The sequence below is a fragment of the Eretmochelys imbricata genome, chromosome 1 (assembly GCF_965152235.1).
Source record: "Eretmochelys imbricata isolate rEreImb1 chromosome 1, rEreImb1.hap1, whole genome shotgun sequence".
Taxonomy (NCBI): Eukaryota; Metazoa; Chordata; order Testudines; family Cheloniidae; genus Eretmochelys; species Eretmochelys imbricata.
Window position 1 is genome coordinate 316,377,114 of NC_135572.1, and position 18,439 is coordinate 316,395,552.

An 18,439-nucleotide genomic window follows, 5' to 3' on the forward strand; every position below is an offset into this window, starting at 1 on the left:
TGCTATATTTATATTGCAGATCAAGAGCCGGGGAGTGAGAACTACACTGATTTTAGATCAGGGTCTTGAATCAGTTTCAGTAGGTTGAGGGAGGAAGCAGCAACAAGCATAAAATAAACCCTGCTCAAATAAATTTTAGTCTCTAAGGTGCCACAAGTCCTCCTTTTCTTTCTGCGAATATATGGATGGTGCACTTTGTCTTCCCTTCCTTTCCTCTCATTGCTGGTTTAAAATACAGAGTGTTGGTAAGTGTCACCTTTACAAGCCACCTAACTCCACCCTTATTTTCACACGCGCTGGTGGCATTAGAAGCCCCCATCAAAGGGGAACAACCTCACCAGCCAGTCCCCCAGAGGAAGGCAAGCGCAACCAGCGCAGTCCATTCTACAGGGCTGGGCGCTCTGCGGCCACCTGTCGCACAGCCGGGCCCCTTTGCTTTCTCCCCGAGCACGGCGCCGGGACCCGCACACAGACGGCGCGCACCTCTCCCTGAGTGAACTCGGCCGCTCCCCCGGAGCCTGTTTCACACCGGGTGTGCTGCGCGGCAGCGCCCCCTAGCGGGCCAGCCCTTGCCCCGCGAGCTCTCCGGACCAATGGGCGCTGTCTCTAATATTCATGAGCTGCCGGGGGCCAATGGGCGGCCAGGCGCGGCTGGAGGGGCCGAGAAGGCTGGGCATGGAGAAGTCCAAGAGGAACCTGCTCACGTTGAAGCGAGGGGACCTCTGCCCAGCCCTGGGCTCCCGCGGCTGCCCGCAGGCTGCTCTCTCCGGGCGCGGAGCAAAGGAAGAGGCAGAATAAGGGGAAGCTGCCGCGGGGGCTTGTCACCTGCTGGCCCAGGCTGCGCGGGGCAGGGACGGCGGGCTGCCTCCATGGGGAGGGCTGGCTGCGGCTTGCCTCGCCTGTGCGTGCGGTGGGCAGCGCTGCTGCTGGCGCTCTGGCCCTGCTGCGCCCACGGGAACTGGATGTGAGTCGGGGGCCGGCGGGCGGGCAGCGATGGGGCTGGCGGGACGGCCGGGGGAGGGGGCATGTCTGTGGCCGAGAGACTCCGGCTGCCTGGCTCTCACTCCCGGGCTGGTTCCGCAGGTGGCTGGGCATCGCCTCCTTCGGGGTCCCGGAGAAGCTGGGCTGCGCCGGGCTGCCGCTGAGCGGCCGCCAGAAGGAGCTGTGCAAGAGGAAGCCCCACCTGCTGCCCAGCATCCGCGAGGGCGCGCGGCTGGGCATCCAGGAGTGCCGGAGCCAATTCAGGCACGAGCGGTGGAACTGCCTCCTGCTGCCCCCCGACTCCGACTTCTCCGTCTTCGGCGCCGAGCTGAGCAGCGGTGAGTCCGCGGGGGCTGGGGGGAGAGCGCCAGCTGCTGGGGGGGGGGGATCCCGAGCCCGCTGGTGCCTGCCAAGCCTTGGCCGCCGACCAGCGTTCGCCCCACCTGCAGCGCAGCGGGGCTCCCCGTCCCCCGGGAGGGCGCGATCCGCCCATGTGCCGGGGCCAGACTGGGGCGCCGGGCGGGGACGAGCCAGAGGCTGGGGTGGGTGTGAACGTTGCAGGGAGAGCAAAGGCTCGGCTCCCCCGCAACCTGTCCTCGCTTGTGGAGGGCAGAGGGGCCGGGAGGGGGGAATCCCAAGGGCCGCCCGTGCCCAGCGCCCCCCGTGCGTCCCCTCCATCAGCTGCTCTTCAGATACTGGCTGGCTTTAAATATGGGAGTAGTCAATGGGAATTGGCTGAATCAAGCCTTAAACTAGGGGTAAATTTGTCTGTATTAGATGAAAGCATCGGATCCTGCAAGAAGCTCTCTCCGAGCTCTCCTGGAGCCTTGCTGACTTGGCATCTATAGTGGAGCAGTTTGTAGGGTCTGGGACCAATTTAACAATTAAACACCTGTCAGATGCTTATGGCTTTAGATACTGTTAACAAGTTATGACCAAGGCAGGGATGGCACACACATACAGAGGAGTGAGTAGTGTCATTGCTCCCAAACACTTTTGCACATGGTTCAGTTTACTCACATGAGTATTCCCACTGAAGTCCTGTGCCGAAGGTTACTCATCCATGTCAGTGTTCGCAGGATTTGGGTTCAATCCCATGCTACTTGCCTGAATGAAGAGTGCACAATCAGGTCCTTATTCAGTAGTTTAAGATTGTATTTTGTTCCTATGTAATGGTCACTAAATGCTATCACTTGTGAAATAAACCACAAAAATAAATAACTAAAAATAAGCAATACAAATTAATGTAAATTCAGAAAGGGCCATCCTTGCACATAACATTATTCATGTGAATACTCCTGTGGACATCAATTGGGCCCAAACTGAGGGACTGACCCTGCAGATACTTACACACAAGTGTCTTTACTAGTGTGAATAGTCTCGTTGGTGTTTTTTAAGGGAAAAATTGTTTTGGTGCCATCAAAACACTCTAGTAGAAATGAAGTTCCTTTTCAGTGAGCAGTATGGAATAACTAAAACTCTCTTTTATAACAGTGGAGAAAATAGTAGTTCTTCAAATGATGGCAGGATGTTTTAAATGGTCTTAATGGTGTTCTAACCTTACCAAAGCCTTCAAAGATATCAGGCCAGATTCTCTGGGGCATTCGCTTTATGCCACGCCTCCAGCAGAATTTGGCTCTAAAGCTGGCTTAACCAGCATGGGAAGAGTCATCCCAGGGCAAAGATCATCCATTGGTGGCATAAAGATAGCACTGGGGCTTTATGCCACTTCCCCTTCTTAATGCCAGCCTACCAGAGAAAAGGGGGTATGGCCAAAACACCCTTGTGCCACTCTGATCCCTGGCTGTGGTTTCAGCTTCTTGTGATTGTTGCACCCTTTGTAAATTAGAACAGCCCTGAGGTTCTTAAAGGTGGTATACAGTGGGATCTGGCCCTGTACCATGGCAACACTATGATCCTGGGTGTGCACAGGTGAGCTTCGGGTTGCCCCATGATCTGAACCATTTTCTCCTTATTCAAATCAGTATTAATGGTGGAAAGCAGCAGGGCTGGTCAGAAATTTTCAACTGAAATTTATTTTTGAAATTTGGTCAAAATTTTCTGATGCCAAAAAACCCAAAATCCACTTCTGAAAGTGGCGAACAAAATGACACACGCTCAGAATGAAGTAGCATAGTTAAGGGAACAGTCCTGAAAAAAATCAAATGTATGTGAGTAGTCCTTCCGCATCTGTGAAGTCTTGTTAGGTTGTTACACCATTACACCTGTGTAACTTCATGAGTCAGGCTCACTGACATCAGTGGGATATGGTGTAAATAATAACTGTAGAGCTCTTTCATTATTCCCCTTGAATAATAGCTACTGGGGATTGACTTCCAAGATTCATTTGTGAAAATTAATAGTGGTCAGATGTGGTTAATCTCTAAAATAACATTTCAATGCATTCCTTTTAGGCACCAAGGAAACAGCCTTTATATATGCAGTGACGGCGGCAGGCCTTGTACATGCAGTGACTCGATCATGCAGTGCAGGAAATATGACTGAGTGCTCCTGTGATACAAACCTGCAAAACGGTGGCTCAGCCACTGAAGGCTGGCACTGGGGTGGCTGCTCTGATGACATCCATTATGGAATGTGGTTTAGCAGAAAGTTCTTAGATGGGCCTATTAAGAATATAACTGGAAAAGACGGGAACGGACTGATCTCAATGAACCTGCACAATAACGAGGCTGGAAGGCAGGTATGCATTAGAAGTTAGAAATCGAACCAAATGCTCGTTAGATTTAACTGTCCAAAGTGGCATTAATGCAAAGAGGCCTGATTCTGACTGCAAGTAAGGATTGGGCCCATGGCAAGAGCCAAACTAAAATCTCCAGAGCAAAGAATTTCAAAACTGAGGCTAAAAATCCAGGCTATCATCTATCTCACTCACTTTATAGTTAAAAAATAAAATCCACAAAATAATTTTGAGTCAGAGGTGGAATGCAGTAGAGACTTTTACCTTTCATGCCCCTCCTTTAGTAAAATTAACCACACACTTCTCAGAATAATGCTTGTGGCTTTATTTCCTTTCAGTTATATACAGTGGGCTGCCTTTTTTTTTTTTTTTTGGAACCTTTCTGTGAGTTGACAGAGTGGACATCAGGTTTCTTAGCGGGTATAGTCTATTTTTTTAAGAATTGCTCTTTACTTTGTTGCCCACAGTGTATTACATGCTGTTAAATACACCCATGAATAAGCATTTTTAGACAATTTATATACAGTCTTTTCCTGAAAGAAGCTGAGCACCCACAACTCTCAGGGAAGTCAGCATAAGCTTTGAAATCAGTTGCAAAACTCCCATTGACTTCAGCAGGATCAGGATTAGGGCCTGCTGTCTGCAATGATCAGGCGCTTGCCTATCGCTCTCTGAGCTCTACCTACACTTAAAATTAAATAAAAAATGTTAGCATTGAGTACCACAGTTAGATTGAGGTAGCCCCTTGTCTTGACCATTTCCATTGATGTAGGCAGCATCTATGCTATAGCAGCATAGCTATAGCTGTGTGGCTGTAGTGTAGATAATCCCAGAGTAGTTGAGATCAATGGACTGATTTGCAGAGTAAGGTACCACTTTGTGTGAATGAGGATGGCAGAATCTGCCCCAATGAGAATCTAGAAATTTAGGACCTTACAGGATTGCAGGCATTTTGTAATACAGAACTCTGCAGTACAGCACAGAAAAGAGCACTGTAGAAATCATTGGGTGCCCACACCTTAGTTTATGCTGCATTTTTCTACAGCGCAGCACTGGTTTTTGTATTAAAGAAATTTCATCCATAGCAAGCTTGAAGCAGTTAATGATCTTTAGCCACACTGTTTTTGCAGAAGAGCTGGAATTGTTGTTAAATACCCTTGGAGAAAGTATGCAGACTATTCTGTGTAATTTCCATACAGTAAATATTTTTCAACTTAGCTGTGAGCTGTAGGGTAAAGCAAATATTGCAGCCTTTATGCAAAGTGAAAGCAAAAGCAGCCCTCATTATCTGCAGTTAGGATTTTACTCTAACTATGGTATTAGTGAGTAAAATAGCAGCATAAATTCTCTTGATTGTCCTAATTTCAAAATCCTTAAATAGACGTTGGAAAGAATTTAAACTGGTGTTCTGGGGCCTACAAGAAGGAGGTTTTGCAAGATATTGTGCTATCCTGTGACCTTGCATAATAAATACCATCGTGTTTCTGATGCCATGTCATTGCAAGAATAGTCTTCCAGGGAGTGATGTGACACCATTCATTTGGAATAACTGGTACTGGCTTTGGTATGTGTAGAATACTCCAGTTCCTGTTCCATCTCCACTCCGAACCCTATGCCTAAGCTTTGATATCCTAGTTTGCTCTAGGACATGTAACTTAGAAAGTAGGAGGGATCGGAAGATCAAAAAGGAAGAGTGGTCCAGTGTTTACTAGTCTGAGACTTGGAAGATCAACGTTCAATTCCCTGTTCTGTCACAGAGTTCCTGTGGCAAGTCATTTAGGCCCAGATCCTCAAAGGTATTAAGGGAGTTGGGCACCTAAATACTTTTGAGGCTGCGGGCCTTAGCTTCACTATGTCTCAGCTGCCCTTCTGTAAATGGGAGGAAATAATTCTACCTTACCTGACAGGTGTTGTGATAGGTGAATAGACTTGTGATTGTGAGGTGCTCAGATACTATGATACTTAAGATATCTAGACAGACTGGGGGCCAAACACTCCCTTCTGGTTCCACAAGTAGAAAGAAGAAAAAGGAATCGAACTGGGTGGGGTGGGCTCCGTCGTATGCAACCCCTGTTTCTCCAAGCACTGTAGAAACGTCTCCCTAGATGCTTCTTGAAAATAAGTGGGTACAAGTGAGCTGGTGACAGGAGGGGTTAGTCTCAGGAGTCTACTCCCCGGTTCCATGGAAATTCCAAGTGTATGTTAATTCTGACCCTTTCATACTGAACATACACTGTACCCCTCTTGCTAAGAGGAAGTTGGAGGCAGCAGCAGTCAGGACCAGGGCCGGTGCAACAACTAGGCGGTCGCCTAGGGCGCCAAGTGGTTGGGGGCAGCGGTGGAGCGGAGGTGAGCTGGGGCAGTGGGGCGCCGGGAGGGCCGCCCGCAGCAAGTAATGGGGGGGGGGGCGGCGCACAGGGGACCCGCTCCCTGCCCCAGCCGACCTCTCCTCCGCCTTCTCCCCTGAGCACCGCCCTGCTCTGATTCTCTCCCTCCCAGGCTTGCGTGCCGAACAGCTGATTGGTGCCGCAAGTCTGGGAGGCGGGAGAAGCGGCGGCGTGCTCGGGGAGGAGGCGGAGCAGAGGTGAGCTGCTGCACGCAGCTCCCTGGGCCAAGGGAGGGGGCGATGGGGATCTGCTGCAGGGGGTCTGCCCGGGCCGAGGGGAGGGGGCGGCAGGGAGCTGCCGCGGGGGGGCTCCCTGGGCCAAGGCAAGGGGGGCGGCAGCGGGGAGCAAGGTAGAAGTTTCGCCTAGGGCGTGAAACCTCCTTGCATCGGCCCTGGTCAGGACCATTATGAGAACGCTGCTCCTACAGGAGCTGTGGTGCTGGGGAAGGGAGATGTGGCAGCATGCAGCTTCCATATGGATTTCCTTGGTCTCTGGTGGGTCTCAGAGGAAGGAACCTCACACCTTTCTCTTGGGGGTGGGTGCAAACCCCTCCTCCCTCAGGGAATGATCAGGCTAAAACTGAGAGTCTGAACTCACTGGGTTCCATGTCCCCTAAAGGAATATACTAACTGACCCATCAGAATATTTTATTGACAGATAGAGGAACTCACAAGTGTATTGCACTTCTTAGCTCCAAACATATTAGATAATGATTAGGGGACAGGATGGCTCAGAGGATGGCTAATGGAGCCATTTGGAATTGGTTATTGGCATGATACTGAATGAAATGTCACCTGCTCAGTTTGCCTGTGTGAAATGAGATGATGGTCTCATCAAGGTCCAGGTAACTGTCATCAGAACCACAATCCCTGTTGGCACTCTTGGTGACCGCATCGGCAGAGTGGATTGAGTGGGTATGGACTGAAGTACTTACTCTGCCCTGTCATTGCTCCAAATGGGGCTGCTGCTTACAGACCAGCGTGTGTGGTCTAAACAGAGGATTCAGCCACCAGTGTAGCACCTTTCACAAACACTAAATTCACCTCACGTCTCTGTATACACACCTGCATACATAACCCATAAAAGCACTGCAGTGCATGTGACAGTGCCCATATCACATGAGGTTCTAGCTGTAGTGGTCCAGAACATATTGTACTTTGAAATGCCCTCAGATTATGCAGAAACAGTAGACCATTGTTTCCAGCATCCTGACACAATCTGGTCTGCTTTCATTTAGATGCTTACCTATGACGTTTGGCCTCATGCATAGAAGCTTGTTCCATGGCAATCTGTTGTTGCAGTCAGAATATGAATACACAGCCTCACAATGCTATCCTTGCAGTCACCTTTTAGAGCAGAACCACACTTTAATAAGGAAGGTGCATCCCACATCATGAAATACCATGGGGAGAGGTGATCAGAAACACTTAGATAGTCATAGACCAGACCAGAGGTGAGAGTGAGGCTCACATCATTCCTTTGCCCTTTTTCATTTATGTAGCCCCAATCCTCCAAACACACACATGCTTAATTTTACACACAAGAGTAGCCCCACTAACTTCAATGGGGCTATTCATGTGTGGAAAGTGAAGTTTGTGAAATTTGCAACATCAGGGCATATGTTTGTACAGCGCCTAGCACAATATGGTTTGTCTACTTGGGGATGCTACATTTTATCATAATACATATAACTAATAATGGTACCTAGGATAATACTTTGAAATAGCATCTCTTTGTAAAACAGGCTTACTGTTTACATTCTCTGTATGGTTTCTGTTTTTGTCATTTTTGTTAGCTTCTCAGGTTATTTACATTGTAACAATGGCCCTCTCCTCTCAGAGCCTAGCTTCTCCTCTGCCTTGATCATAGTGAAGTCTTAATGCCAAAGCTGTGACTATCCAATCATTTCCTTATCAACTGATTCTGAAGATACAAACACAGGATTATGACTGTACAAATAAGTAGTGAGGAAGAGAACACAAGTATCTGTCGTAATTGCAGTGGTGAATCAGAGTGTTACTGGAAGACTGTTATAAATTAGGGATGCCCAAGGGTGGTCTGGGCATAGGTCCTATCCCCCATTCTTGCAGAGGAGCAGTTTGGGTGTTCCTACTGCCTGCTGTCCATCCGGACATAGCAGCTTCCAGCTCCAGATATGGCCCACCGGCACTGTTCCCTGTAAGCTGTGCGTGTCTGTGTGCGCACACAGATCCTAAACCCAGCGCACATGGCGAAACACTGTGTGCACAAAAATTTGCACAGAAGCACAACAATTTGCACAGAAATTTTTTGCAAACACGGCCTGTCAAAAATTAGAGGAAACATTGCCCACAGGGTCTAGAAATGTTGCCTTCATCTCCTTCCCAGTTCACTAGGTTCCATCTGCATTGACTAATGGTTCTAACAGGTCAGGGCAGATGCCTGCTATTCCTCTTTAATGGCTCTGTGAATGCCTCACTTGTTTGACTTACCAGCGACCTCGAGCAACAAGCAATTTCTGTTCATGCACCAAGGAAGGTACAAGTCCAAGCAAATATGCTCGTGTATTTTTAATAATGTTTGTAGAGTTATACATAATTAGATGTGACCTTGACGATCCAGGCACGTTGCCAGCGCAGCCCTCAGTATCACTCTGGGCTCAATCTGGCAACGTGCTGAAAGCCCTGAACTCCCACTGAAGTCAATGGGACCTAGTCAGGGCAGGGTCCAGAGCTTCAGCCACACTGATAGAAATGTGTTCATTTTTTGTTCCAAATTTACCATCATGTTAAAACTTAAGGCAGGGACAAATCACTTCCTCTGCACCAAATTATAACAACTACTCCTTTGTTAAACTTTGGTGTGTGGAGGAGGGGCGGGGTTGGTGCCAGTCAACACACAAATAAAGATAGTCCTGGGTCCTTGGAGTTTGCAGCCTAAGACCCTGACTCTTAAATCTGCCCTTTGTGGATGGAGCAGTCCCCCTGATGTCACTAAGGCTCTGCATGAGGGCAGGGCTACAGTGGCTCTGATCAGTCTGCAGGATAAAGTAAGAGTTGTTGTGAAACCCAGAGGAAGGTGTTAAATTGGTATTTTTCCTCTCTCCCCCCCCCCTTTCTTTCCTCTCCTTTTATAAATGCTAGGGTGGGGAAGGCATGTGATGGACATGGGCGAGTGTATGTGGGCAGTGGGTCTTTGGGAGGGATTTGAGTAAACAGAGGACAAGTTTTTTCCTGGGGATGTTGAAGAATTTGCTCCGTAGTTTATGTGGAAGTGTGTGTTCCTGTACAGATCTTCTAAGATCTCCTAAGATCTTTGTATTGGTGGTAAAGATACTCAAACTGGAAAACACACCAAACTCTATTGCCTTATTAGTCTGCTGTAGGCTTACCCCAAGGTCCCTTTTACACTCAGTTGTTATGAATCAGAGTAAATGCCCCTTAAACTTTCTGCACTAATAGCTTAAAGAATGTATATACTTTGCTGTATAAAGAGTTTAAAGAGAAGCTTGTAGCTCCACTATCAAGTCTTAAAAATCAGCCTTTTTTAACACTCTCCAGCTACTGGTGCTTCAAAACAATGTCATCAATAAATTGTTCTGTGATTAAAATATATACATGAGTTGTGGGAGTGTAGGACAGGGACAAGTTAGATACACTACAGACAACTATAATATGGACTTTTCCACACAATTACCAATGAATCCATAGGGAGTGTTAATAATGGAGACGTTAAAAAAAATTTGGCTTCATCATTTTGCTAAGTCTGCGTATATGATAGTTTTTTAAACTTTTCCAGAGCTGTGTCACGTGTACCAATAGACACACCTTGTTGTTTACTTCTACATATGACCATCCATGAGAGATTGAAGGGGAAGCCGTTACGCTCAGTCTGCTAAAGATCTGAGCTGCAGTCCTGGCTGTAGGAAGTTAGTGCTTTGTTTACAGTCTACAGTTTTTCAAGGCTCGCTCCCATATAAGCTCTGCCTAGATTCTTGTGTGCGCTGCAGAAGCCTAATTAAGGCTGCAGACACCCTTTGCCCTGCAGACAGTTTTTATTAAATCGACTTATATCTGAAAAGGATTTAAAATTTATTCCACCCAACAGAAACACTTCAAACAGGAAAGTATTAACTCTACTAATATTTCTAAAATACTGCAGTTATAAAAAACATGGATAAGTTACATTATCAAAGCATGTTAGCTAGTATTTGTGTGCAGTGAAAAAATGCATTGAAAACAAGACGTTAATGGCAAACCTAACTTAATACCTACCCTACCTACCTACAACAGGAGAGCCTGATCCTGTCCGTGTTACAGCCACCTGGGACTTCACCTAAGCCCCTAGATCTAAATGTCCTCCGCTAAATCCACTCTTATTCCCAAACTGTGCACTGTTAAACATCATTGCTATGTTCCACTCAAGAGGTGGATGCATTTCAGCGATGGGTGGAATGATTAAGTATATGTAGTTTGGGGGAAACGTTGAATCCTTCAGAATGAAAAAAAGGCATAAATGCCAATTTTGAAGGAGTAATAATGGAAACTTACAACTTATTTTGTCTTGCTAAGATGAGCTGCAGCTGGTCAGCACCTCGAAAAAGTCAGGCCGTGTGTGTGTCTCCAGCTAGGTACCCAGAGCGAGTAGCCACTAAAACTTTGTCCCTGCTGTGGCCTTATTTCCCCATCAGTAAAATGCTTGGAGATCTATGGATTACCAGCGAATGAGCAGTATTTTTAATGAATGAGGGAATATGGTGGAATTAAAGTCTGAATATTGGTCTTGATTTGTTTTCAGGCTGTAGCAAAGCTGTTGTCAGTGGATTGCCGTTGTCATGGAGTTTCTGGGTCCTGTGCTGTAAAAACTTGTTGGAAAACTATGTCTTCATTTGAAAAGATTGGCCAGTATTTAAAAGATAGATATGAAAACAGTATACAGATATCAGACAGACTGAAGAAAAAGCTACGCAGGAAAGAAAAAACCCAACGGAAAATACCAATCCGCAAGGAAGATCTTCTCTACATAAACAAGTCGCCCAACTACTGTGTAGAGGATCGCAGACTCGGGATTCCTGGAACACAGGGAAGGGAATGCAACCGCACTTCAGAGGGACCAGATGGTTGCAACCTCCTCTGCTGTGGCCGTGGTTACAACACTCATGTGGTCAGACACGTGGAGAGGTGCGAATGCAAGTTTGTCTGGTGCTGCTACGTACGCTGCAGAAGGTGTGAGAGCATGACTGATGTTCATACCTGCAAATGAGATAATCTGCCTCCGAAAACCAAAGCAACTTCTTCCTGCTGAACAGGACTCATTCCTCCTGTGTTGGGATAACAAGAGGATCAATCTCAGTAACAGAGCTCACGGAATGTATTGTATTCCAAACGGTTTGGTTTCTAACCAAAAGAGCAACTCAAGACAAAGAGTAGCCTGCACAAAGTGATAAAGTAACAGCAAAAAAGGCCATGCCTTTTGAGAAGTCCAGGTGGATAGGTGACACATTTGAATATGTAACTCCACAGTTAGTTAGGGGCATTAAACTTTTCATCAGCAACAGCCATAACATTATGATCAAGAATTGCCTTAACATTGTCAATAAATACAATGGAAAAAAGTCAAGAAGAGGTACTGGCTTTTAATGGCCACAGACTGAAGGGATACTGGACATGTGAGAGGTGTCCTGGAGTCCTCACTCCCATCTGTTAATAAAGGGAACCTTTCAAGAACTAGAATTACCCATGTATGGCTTGTTCCTGCATGCTGCTGAAAGAAATGAGAATGCAAAGCTCTACTGTTGAACATGCAGTGCTTGATTAGCCATTGTACAGTCACGTAGTGTAAATGTGTTGGTGCTCAGTAATGTGAGCTGAGTACGTGGGAGAGTGGGGATAATGGGTATATTTCGGGTGGAGATGGGGCATGGCCAGGCCATTGGTGCTGGAGTTCATTCTAGTGAATGCAAATAATGTGCACAGTAGCTGCCATTTTTAGTATTTTCACAAGCCCATCACTCAAATGCGCTTAGAACAAGTGAAAGGGGGGCAGTTGTGTAGGACAGAATGGTAGCTGAAGGAAACAGACTGCTGCAGCCTGCTCCTCCAGGTCTCATATATGCGTGGGGCACAGTGTTCTTGCCAGCCCCATACCCATACCTTTAGCCCCACTGCCCTCAGCGTACTGTACCGTTGGGTCAAAATTAACAATTCACCATCTTCAGCTGTTTTGGTGGTGGCTTTAGCTCTGGTTCTCTTAATCCTTAGACACATCACATGCAGGATCAAACCAGGAGAAATTTATCATAAAGGGAAATAAATGTCAAAAACAGAACTTGTTTTTCTCCTGCCTTTAAGAACATAAGTATGGTCATATTGGATCAGACCAATGATCCATCTAGCCCAGTATCCTGTCTTCTGACAGTGGCTGGTACCAAATGCTGCAAAGGGAATGAATGGAACAGGGCAATTTATTGAATGTTCTGTCCCGTCATCCAGTCCCAGCTTCTGGCAGTCAGAGTTTAGGGACCCCCAGAGCATAGAGTTGCATCCCAGACCTGCTTGCCTAATAGCCGTTGACGGACCTATCCACCATGAATATCTTTGCAGCTACAGTAGCTAGAATATTTCAATAGGTCATTCCCCAGCCAGTGTTGCTTATAAAACAAGATCAAATGCATAATGTATTTGATAGATTGGCTCACACCATTAAAATATTTACTGATATTTTTTCCCCATTCAGGGATTAGGCATTACCCATGCATAGCTTGTTCCTGCACACTGCTGAAAGAAATGGGGATGCAAAGCTCAACTGTTGAACATGCAGTGTTTGCTCAGCAACTGTGCAGAGGCATCCATGTAGTATATGAAATGCATCTGGTGCTCATTGTTTATTTGTATGTAATTATGTGTTAAATACTGCTTTAAAAGCAGTGTGTGAAAGGGTTTTGGTTGCTGAAATATACAAAGATGTATTTTTGATAAGATAAAGTTTATATTTTGTAAATATTTAAATTATGCAAGTTATAGAAAAGGCTTTAAAGGTATGTGTATTAAGTTCCCTGAACTAACATTAGATTACGTTTGACATTTTCTGGTTAGACCTGTTACTGTTGCAGTAGCTTTTAACTGACTTTTATTCGCTCGTGTAAGGGGAAAACATGTATTTGAGCTATTACATAAATGACTTATTTCTTACCAGCAGGGCACTTTTAGATATTACAGCTAAAATACACCTATTATGACACACTGAGAATTTAATTTTTGAAATGAGCAATTGAATTATACATTTTCCTTTTCCTCTTAATTTTGCTTTGCAACTTATTCACTGAGTGAAATCCTGGCCCTTTTGAAGTCAACGGCAAAACTCCCATTAACATCAGCGAGGCTAGGATTTCACCTATGGAATCTTATCAACTGTAATTTTTAAAAACAAACTAGCATAGACATTTTAGTTGAGAATTTAAAAGTTGTTTAGGTGCCTAATTCTCATCAACTTTAATTAAATTTCTAATTTAATTGGGTGTTGAGATCCCTTAGCTAGGTTTGAAAATCTCAGCCTTTACTCTCATTTGTTTGAGGAAGACCTAGAGAACACAACAAACACTTCCATTTGTTTTGTACTTACGTTATTTTTCTTGTACATGATGATACTGGATTTCTCCTCATATTTCCTGTTCGATTTACATATGAGGTTTTCTAAAGAAGCAAACTACATTTACTGACATCAGAACCACTCAAGAAAGATTCCAGCTGGGTGAAATTCACCACCGTTGCCAAGTCAGCACAAGGCCTGACTCTGTTTTGAGGGCTAAAGTGTGACATACATGGTTCAAATGCTTTGTGCTGGTCCCTGATGGATATGTATCTTACAAACCACCAGTGACAGGGATTCCATAATGGGAGTTTTTCCTGTATGATGACTGCAAGCTATGATAATTTATAAAATATGGGATTACAGTACTCTTGAAGGGGTATGTTACCATAGAGGGGCACAATATATAATTTCTCCTTAAAGAACAGATTTTCCCCAAATCTAAATTGGATTAAAGAAGGGATAGTAGAAAGAGATACTCCCTCTCGTACCTTAGATGGGAGAAGCTGCTTCTCTCAGTCACGTTCCTTCACTTTGTCATTTTTGTAAGCATGGAGCAGCAATTTGTGAAAAGTAGCAAAGCTGTGAAAAATGCCACAGGTCTATTTTTTCCAAACAAAGAATAATTATGACCTCTTCTTTAAACTCAAACTATGTTAATTATTTATGCCAGTTTCAGAAAAACCATGGGCTGGTATTTTAGGGAGAGAAGTTTAAACATGATTGGGCTAAATTCATCCTGGGAACAATTTTGTCAAGGTCAGTGAAGTTACACTCAGGATGAATTTGGCCCATTTTGTTTGCATGCTAATTGTGTAATTTACCAGTCTCTGTGGACAGTGATAGCGAGAGAAAACTACCTATTGAGTGGAGATCTCTCACTAAAGGAAAAAATATATTGCTACGGAAATTCTCTCTCTTATTGGCCAAATTGCTCTGTGCTGGGACAGCACTTTCTAGTGCATTGCCTAAATTGCAGGATGCATAGTGAACACTACAGATATATGTAGCAAGAACAAAATGTAGGTAGAGAGCAAAAGTCAGTGTGGGCCAGTCAGAGGACATAGTCAAAAGGATACATATTAGGACTGAGATATTCAAAGGAGCATATAAGTGTCAAGTGTCCAGCTTCCATTGATTTTTATTAGGCGTTGGTTACATGACTTCTTTGAAAATCTCAACCTAGGATGTTTGTGTCACACTTTTAAAAGTTATAAATGACTCATTGGCAGTGAGCACTGTAGCAACAATATTTGCTAAGAGATATGGCTCCGTTAATATTAAATACCTAGCTCAAATATAGCACTTTTCATCTATAGATCTCAAAGTGCTTTACAAAGAAAATTGGTACCATTAATCCTATTTTACATGTGGAGATGCATAGAGAGGCAAAGTGACTTGCCCAAGGTTGTCCAGCAGAGCAGTAGCAGTCCTGGGACTAGAACCCAGGTCTCCTGAGCCCCTGTCCAGTGCTCTATCCTGCGGCTGTTTTCTACTCCAGCTATTGGGAAAAGGAAGGTGACTTACTTTATAGTAACTGGAGTTCTTTGAGATGTGTGGTCCCTGCAGGTATTTAGAATGGGTGCATGTGTGCTCGGGCCTGGAAATTCTTCAAAAGCAGCATCTGTTGGGCTGCACCTCCTTGTGCTGCGAACTGAGAAGTGGACCCACTGCCCCTTCATTTCCTACTCTACCACAAATCACATGCAGATACAAAGCAGAGGGGAAAGAAGGTGGGTTGTGAATACCCACGGGGACCACACATCTGGAAGAATTCCAGTTACCATAAGGTAAGTAACTTTCCTTTCTTCGAGTGCTGATCCCCATGCGTACTCACTGTGGGTGGTTCCTAGGCAGTGCTTATTTAGGAGGGATGTGCGTGCAAGTACATGGCACCACAGTCTGCAGGATGGCTGAACCAAAGGATGCACCATCTGCTGAACTCCAAGTGACTGCTCTGCAGATTTCAGAAAGAGGGACACCTTGCAGTGATGCGGCAGCCTGTGCCCTAGTTGCGTGAGCTGATACCAGGTGAAGGAGGAGTTGCTGTGAGCTACTAGCAGAGGAAGATGCACCCACAGATCCACCTTGAGAGTCTCTGAGAAGATAGGGCCTCACCCCTCATTCTTTTGGCAAATGAAGTGAGCAGTCAAGGAGATTATCAAAATGGCTTTGTTCAATCCAGGTAGAAAGCCAGGGCCCTTCGAACATCTAGACAGAATAATCTCATGTTGTCTGTAGTGTGGTGGGACTTTGGGTAAAATATAGGCAGATGAACCATGTAATTCAGATGAAGTCTGCCGGGACCTTAGGAATAAACGTCGGATATAATCAGAAGGACACTGTCTGTATGAAAGACAGTATAAGGTGGCTCTGCCCTGAGGGCACCAAGCACACCTACTCTCCGAGCTAAAGTAATGGCTGTCAAAAAGCTAGTTTCGTTGATAAATGCAGGAAGGAGCATGAACCCAAGGGCTCAAAGGGTGGCCGCATAATTGCCGCTAGTACTCAGTTCGGATTGCAGGGTGGTGTAGGTTGAGACACAGGAGGAAAAGTTCTAGCACTGCTTTTGTGGGATGAGTAAAAACTGAGTAGCTCTCTGTAAGAGGGTGCAAATGTGCTGCAAGATGCACTTTCAGGAAGCTGACTGGAAGTCCTGGTGTCTTTAGGAAGAGGAGGTAATCAAGGCGATAGGGAAGTTCTGGAGGAAGGATGCGAAGTGGAAGCACTTTTCCCTGTCATCTAAAACACGTAGAAGAGTTTCTACTATTAAGCAAGATGGATTGTGCTGCTTTTGAACAGGTTCATTTTAAGTCTGTTCGCCACCAAAACCCAGCTGTCAGCTGGAAGGAAGTCAAGTTGGGATGGTTGGTTTTGTCCCCCATTCTGAGACAGGAATGTGGGAAGTGACTGCAGGTGGTCAATTGCAGGGCTATGGTGAACCAAACTGACACAGCCACTATTGTGCTATTACAATTACTGTCTCTGTGTATTTTCCAGAGAACACAAGATATGAGGGGAATGGGAAGAAAGAAATATGTTAACACTTCTGAAAATAGGAGTAGGAAGGCATCCCCTCTGGAGTCTGGACCCTGGCCATTGCTAGTGTAATAAGCTCGGCATTTCATGTTTTCTTGGGTGGCAAAGAGGTCCCAGGATGGGTACCCTCATTGTTGGAAGATTCGTTGGACCAACAAATAACAGAGATCCCACTCGTCGTCATTGTTAAAATGCCTGCTGAGCCTGTCTGTCAGGGAATTCATGACTCCCAGAAGAGGTGCTGCTAAGAAGATAATGTTGGGTTGGATGCATCCGTTCCCTATTCATACTGCTTCCTTACAGAAGGGTGTAAATCACTTCTCACTGCTTGTTTATGTAATAAACAGCGGTTGTGGTCTGCCATCCTGGAAAGACATGGGGTAGGTGATTGCTGAATGGGGGTTGAAGGTGGTGACAGAACACATGGTTAGCAGTGATTGAACGATTTGTCAAAATACCATTTCAGAATGTCATCTCTCTGCTGGGGCTGGGAATCAGGGAGCGGTGGATGGACACTGTTTTGATGTCCTATACTAACAACAGTTCCATCAGGATTGGGGACTCCAGATCACAATAGGTGGCCAAATCCATCTAGAAGGGTGTATCCCTGTTTCGCTGGAGGAAAGCTTGTCGGAGTCTTGTTTTGGGACAGATAGTTGAGGCTGAGACCTGTGGTGTGATACCATCGGTGTTCAGGGCACGTGCTCCTTATCATCTTTGCATTGCTCAGAGGACAGTTTTGGAGTAGCAGATGTTCCTAGTACCACTGGTGCCTGCCCAATCTCACCATGAGCTCCAGGTGAACCCTGTCTAAGGCCAGGCTTCAGCAAGACTCCAGAAGGGGAAAAGCTGCTCTCTTCTTTGAAGAATAATGAGCAGACTTCTCAGTCGTCTTGTGCGTCTCCTTACCCTCATCGTGCTTGCTCTTAATGGAGTCTTTCAGCTTGGTGGGGCATTCCGTTGGTGCTGGCAGAATGTTACTCAGTGGTTCTGGCTGATGAGTTGGAGAACAAGAGGACCCTGGATCTGATCTTGGGCCTCAAGGCTAGCTCCATGAAGTGTTGGCAGAGCTGGAACTCCCGAGCTTGCCTAGTGTGAGAAGGAAAGGAGTGGCAAATCCCACACTTAGATGGGATGTGTGCCTACCCTAAGCGGTAGAGGCACGCGTTGTGAGGGTCGCTCACCCGGAAGACCCAGGGGCAGGTGAGGCAAGATTTAAAGCCCAGAACCCTGGGCATAAGGCCCCAGAGTTGGGAAAAGACAGGGTGACGAATCACACACACACACACACACACACACTACCCCCACACTAACTAAACTAGACTTATGCAAACTATCTAAAAATCAATAACTATTTACATGTAAACATCAAGTGGAAGAAGGGAATACTGGCACAGGAGAATTTCCATCACAGACCACAAGCAGTAAAAGAGGAACTGAAGGGTGTGGTTGGTCCATGTCACCACTTATGCCCTTGGTTTGAAGCACAAAGAGACATAATGCACAGTGCAGACTAGCAGACACTGCTATTGAAGAATTTCTGCTCCTGGACTCATGGAGCACCTGACCACCAACAGTGATTACCCTTAGGGACCAGTACTCAAAGAAGAAATTGTGGTTTATCAGTTACAACTGTATGGTAACTGCTGGCATTTTAATATCAACCACAGCATCAGCAATAAGAAAACGATCCCCACTGTAGCCTCCAGTAATTTTTTAAAACAAGCAATAGTAATGTAAACAACTCTGAAAATGCATTTCTTAAACA

At 45.6% G+C, this 18,439-nt stretch overlaps 2 protein-coding genes across 2 annotated transcripts in view; one reads left to right on the forward strand and one right to left on the reverse strand.

Annotated features, from left to right (window-relative positions):
* Window positions 1-869: 869 nt before the first annotated feature.
* On the forward strand, window positions 870-11,307 carry WNT16 (Wnt family member 16). Its single transcript, XM_077834418.1, has 4 exons — window positions 870-964; window positions 1,084-1,319; window positions 3,396-3,682; window positions 10,843-11,307. Exons 1-4 carry the CDS (start codon window positions 870-872, stop codon window positions 11,305-11,307), a joined length of 1,083 nt encoding a protein of 360 aa, XP_077690544.1.
* FAM3C (FAM3 metabolism regulating signaling molecule C) overlaps window positions 10,135-18,439 on the reverse strand; it is a 60,778-nt gene continuing 52,473 nt past the window's right edge. The window contains exon 11 of the mRNA XM_077834446.1: window positions 10,135-11,365. The gene's annotated coding sequence lies outside the window, so the exon portion shown is untranslated. The remainder of the gene's footprint in view (window positions 11,366-18,439) is intronic.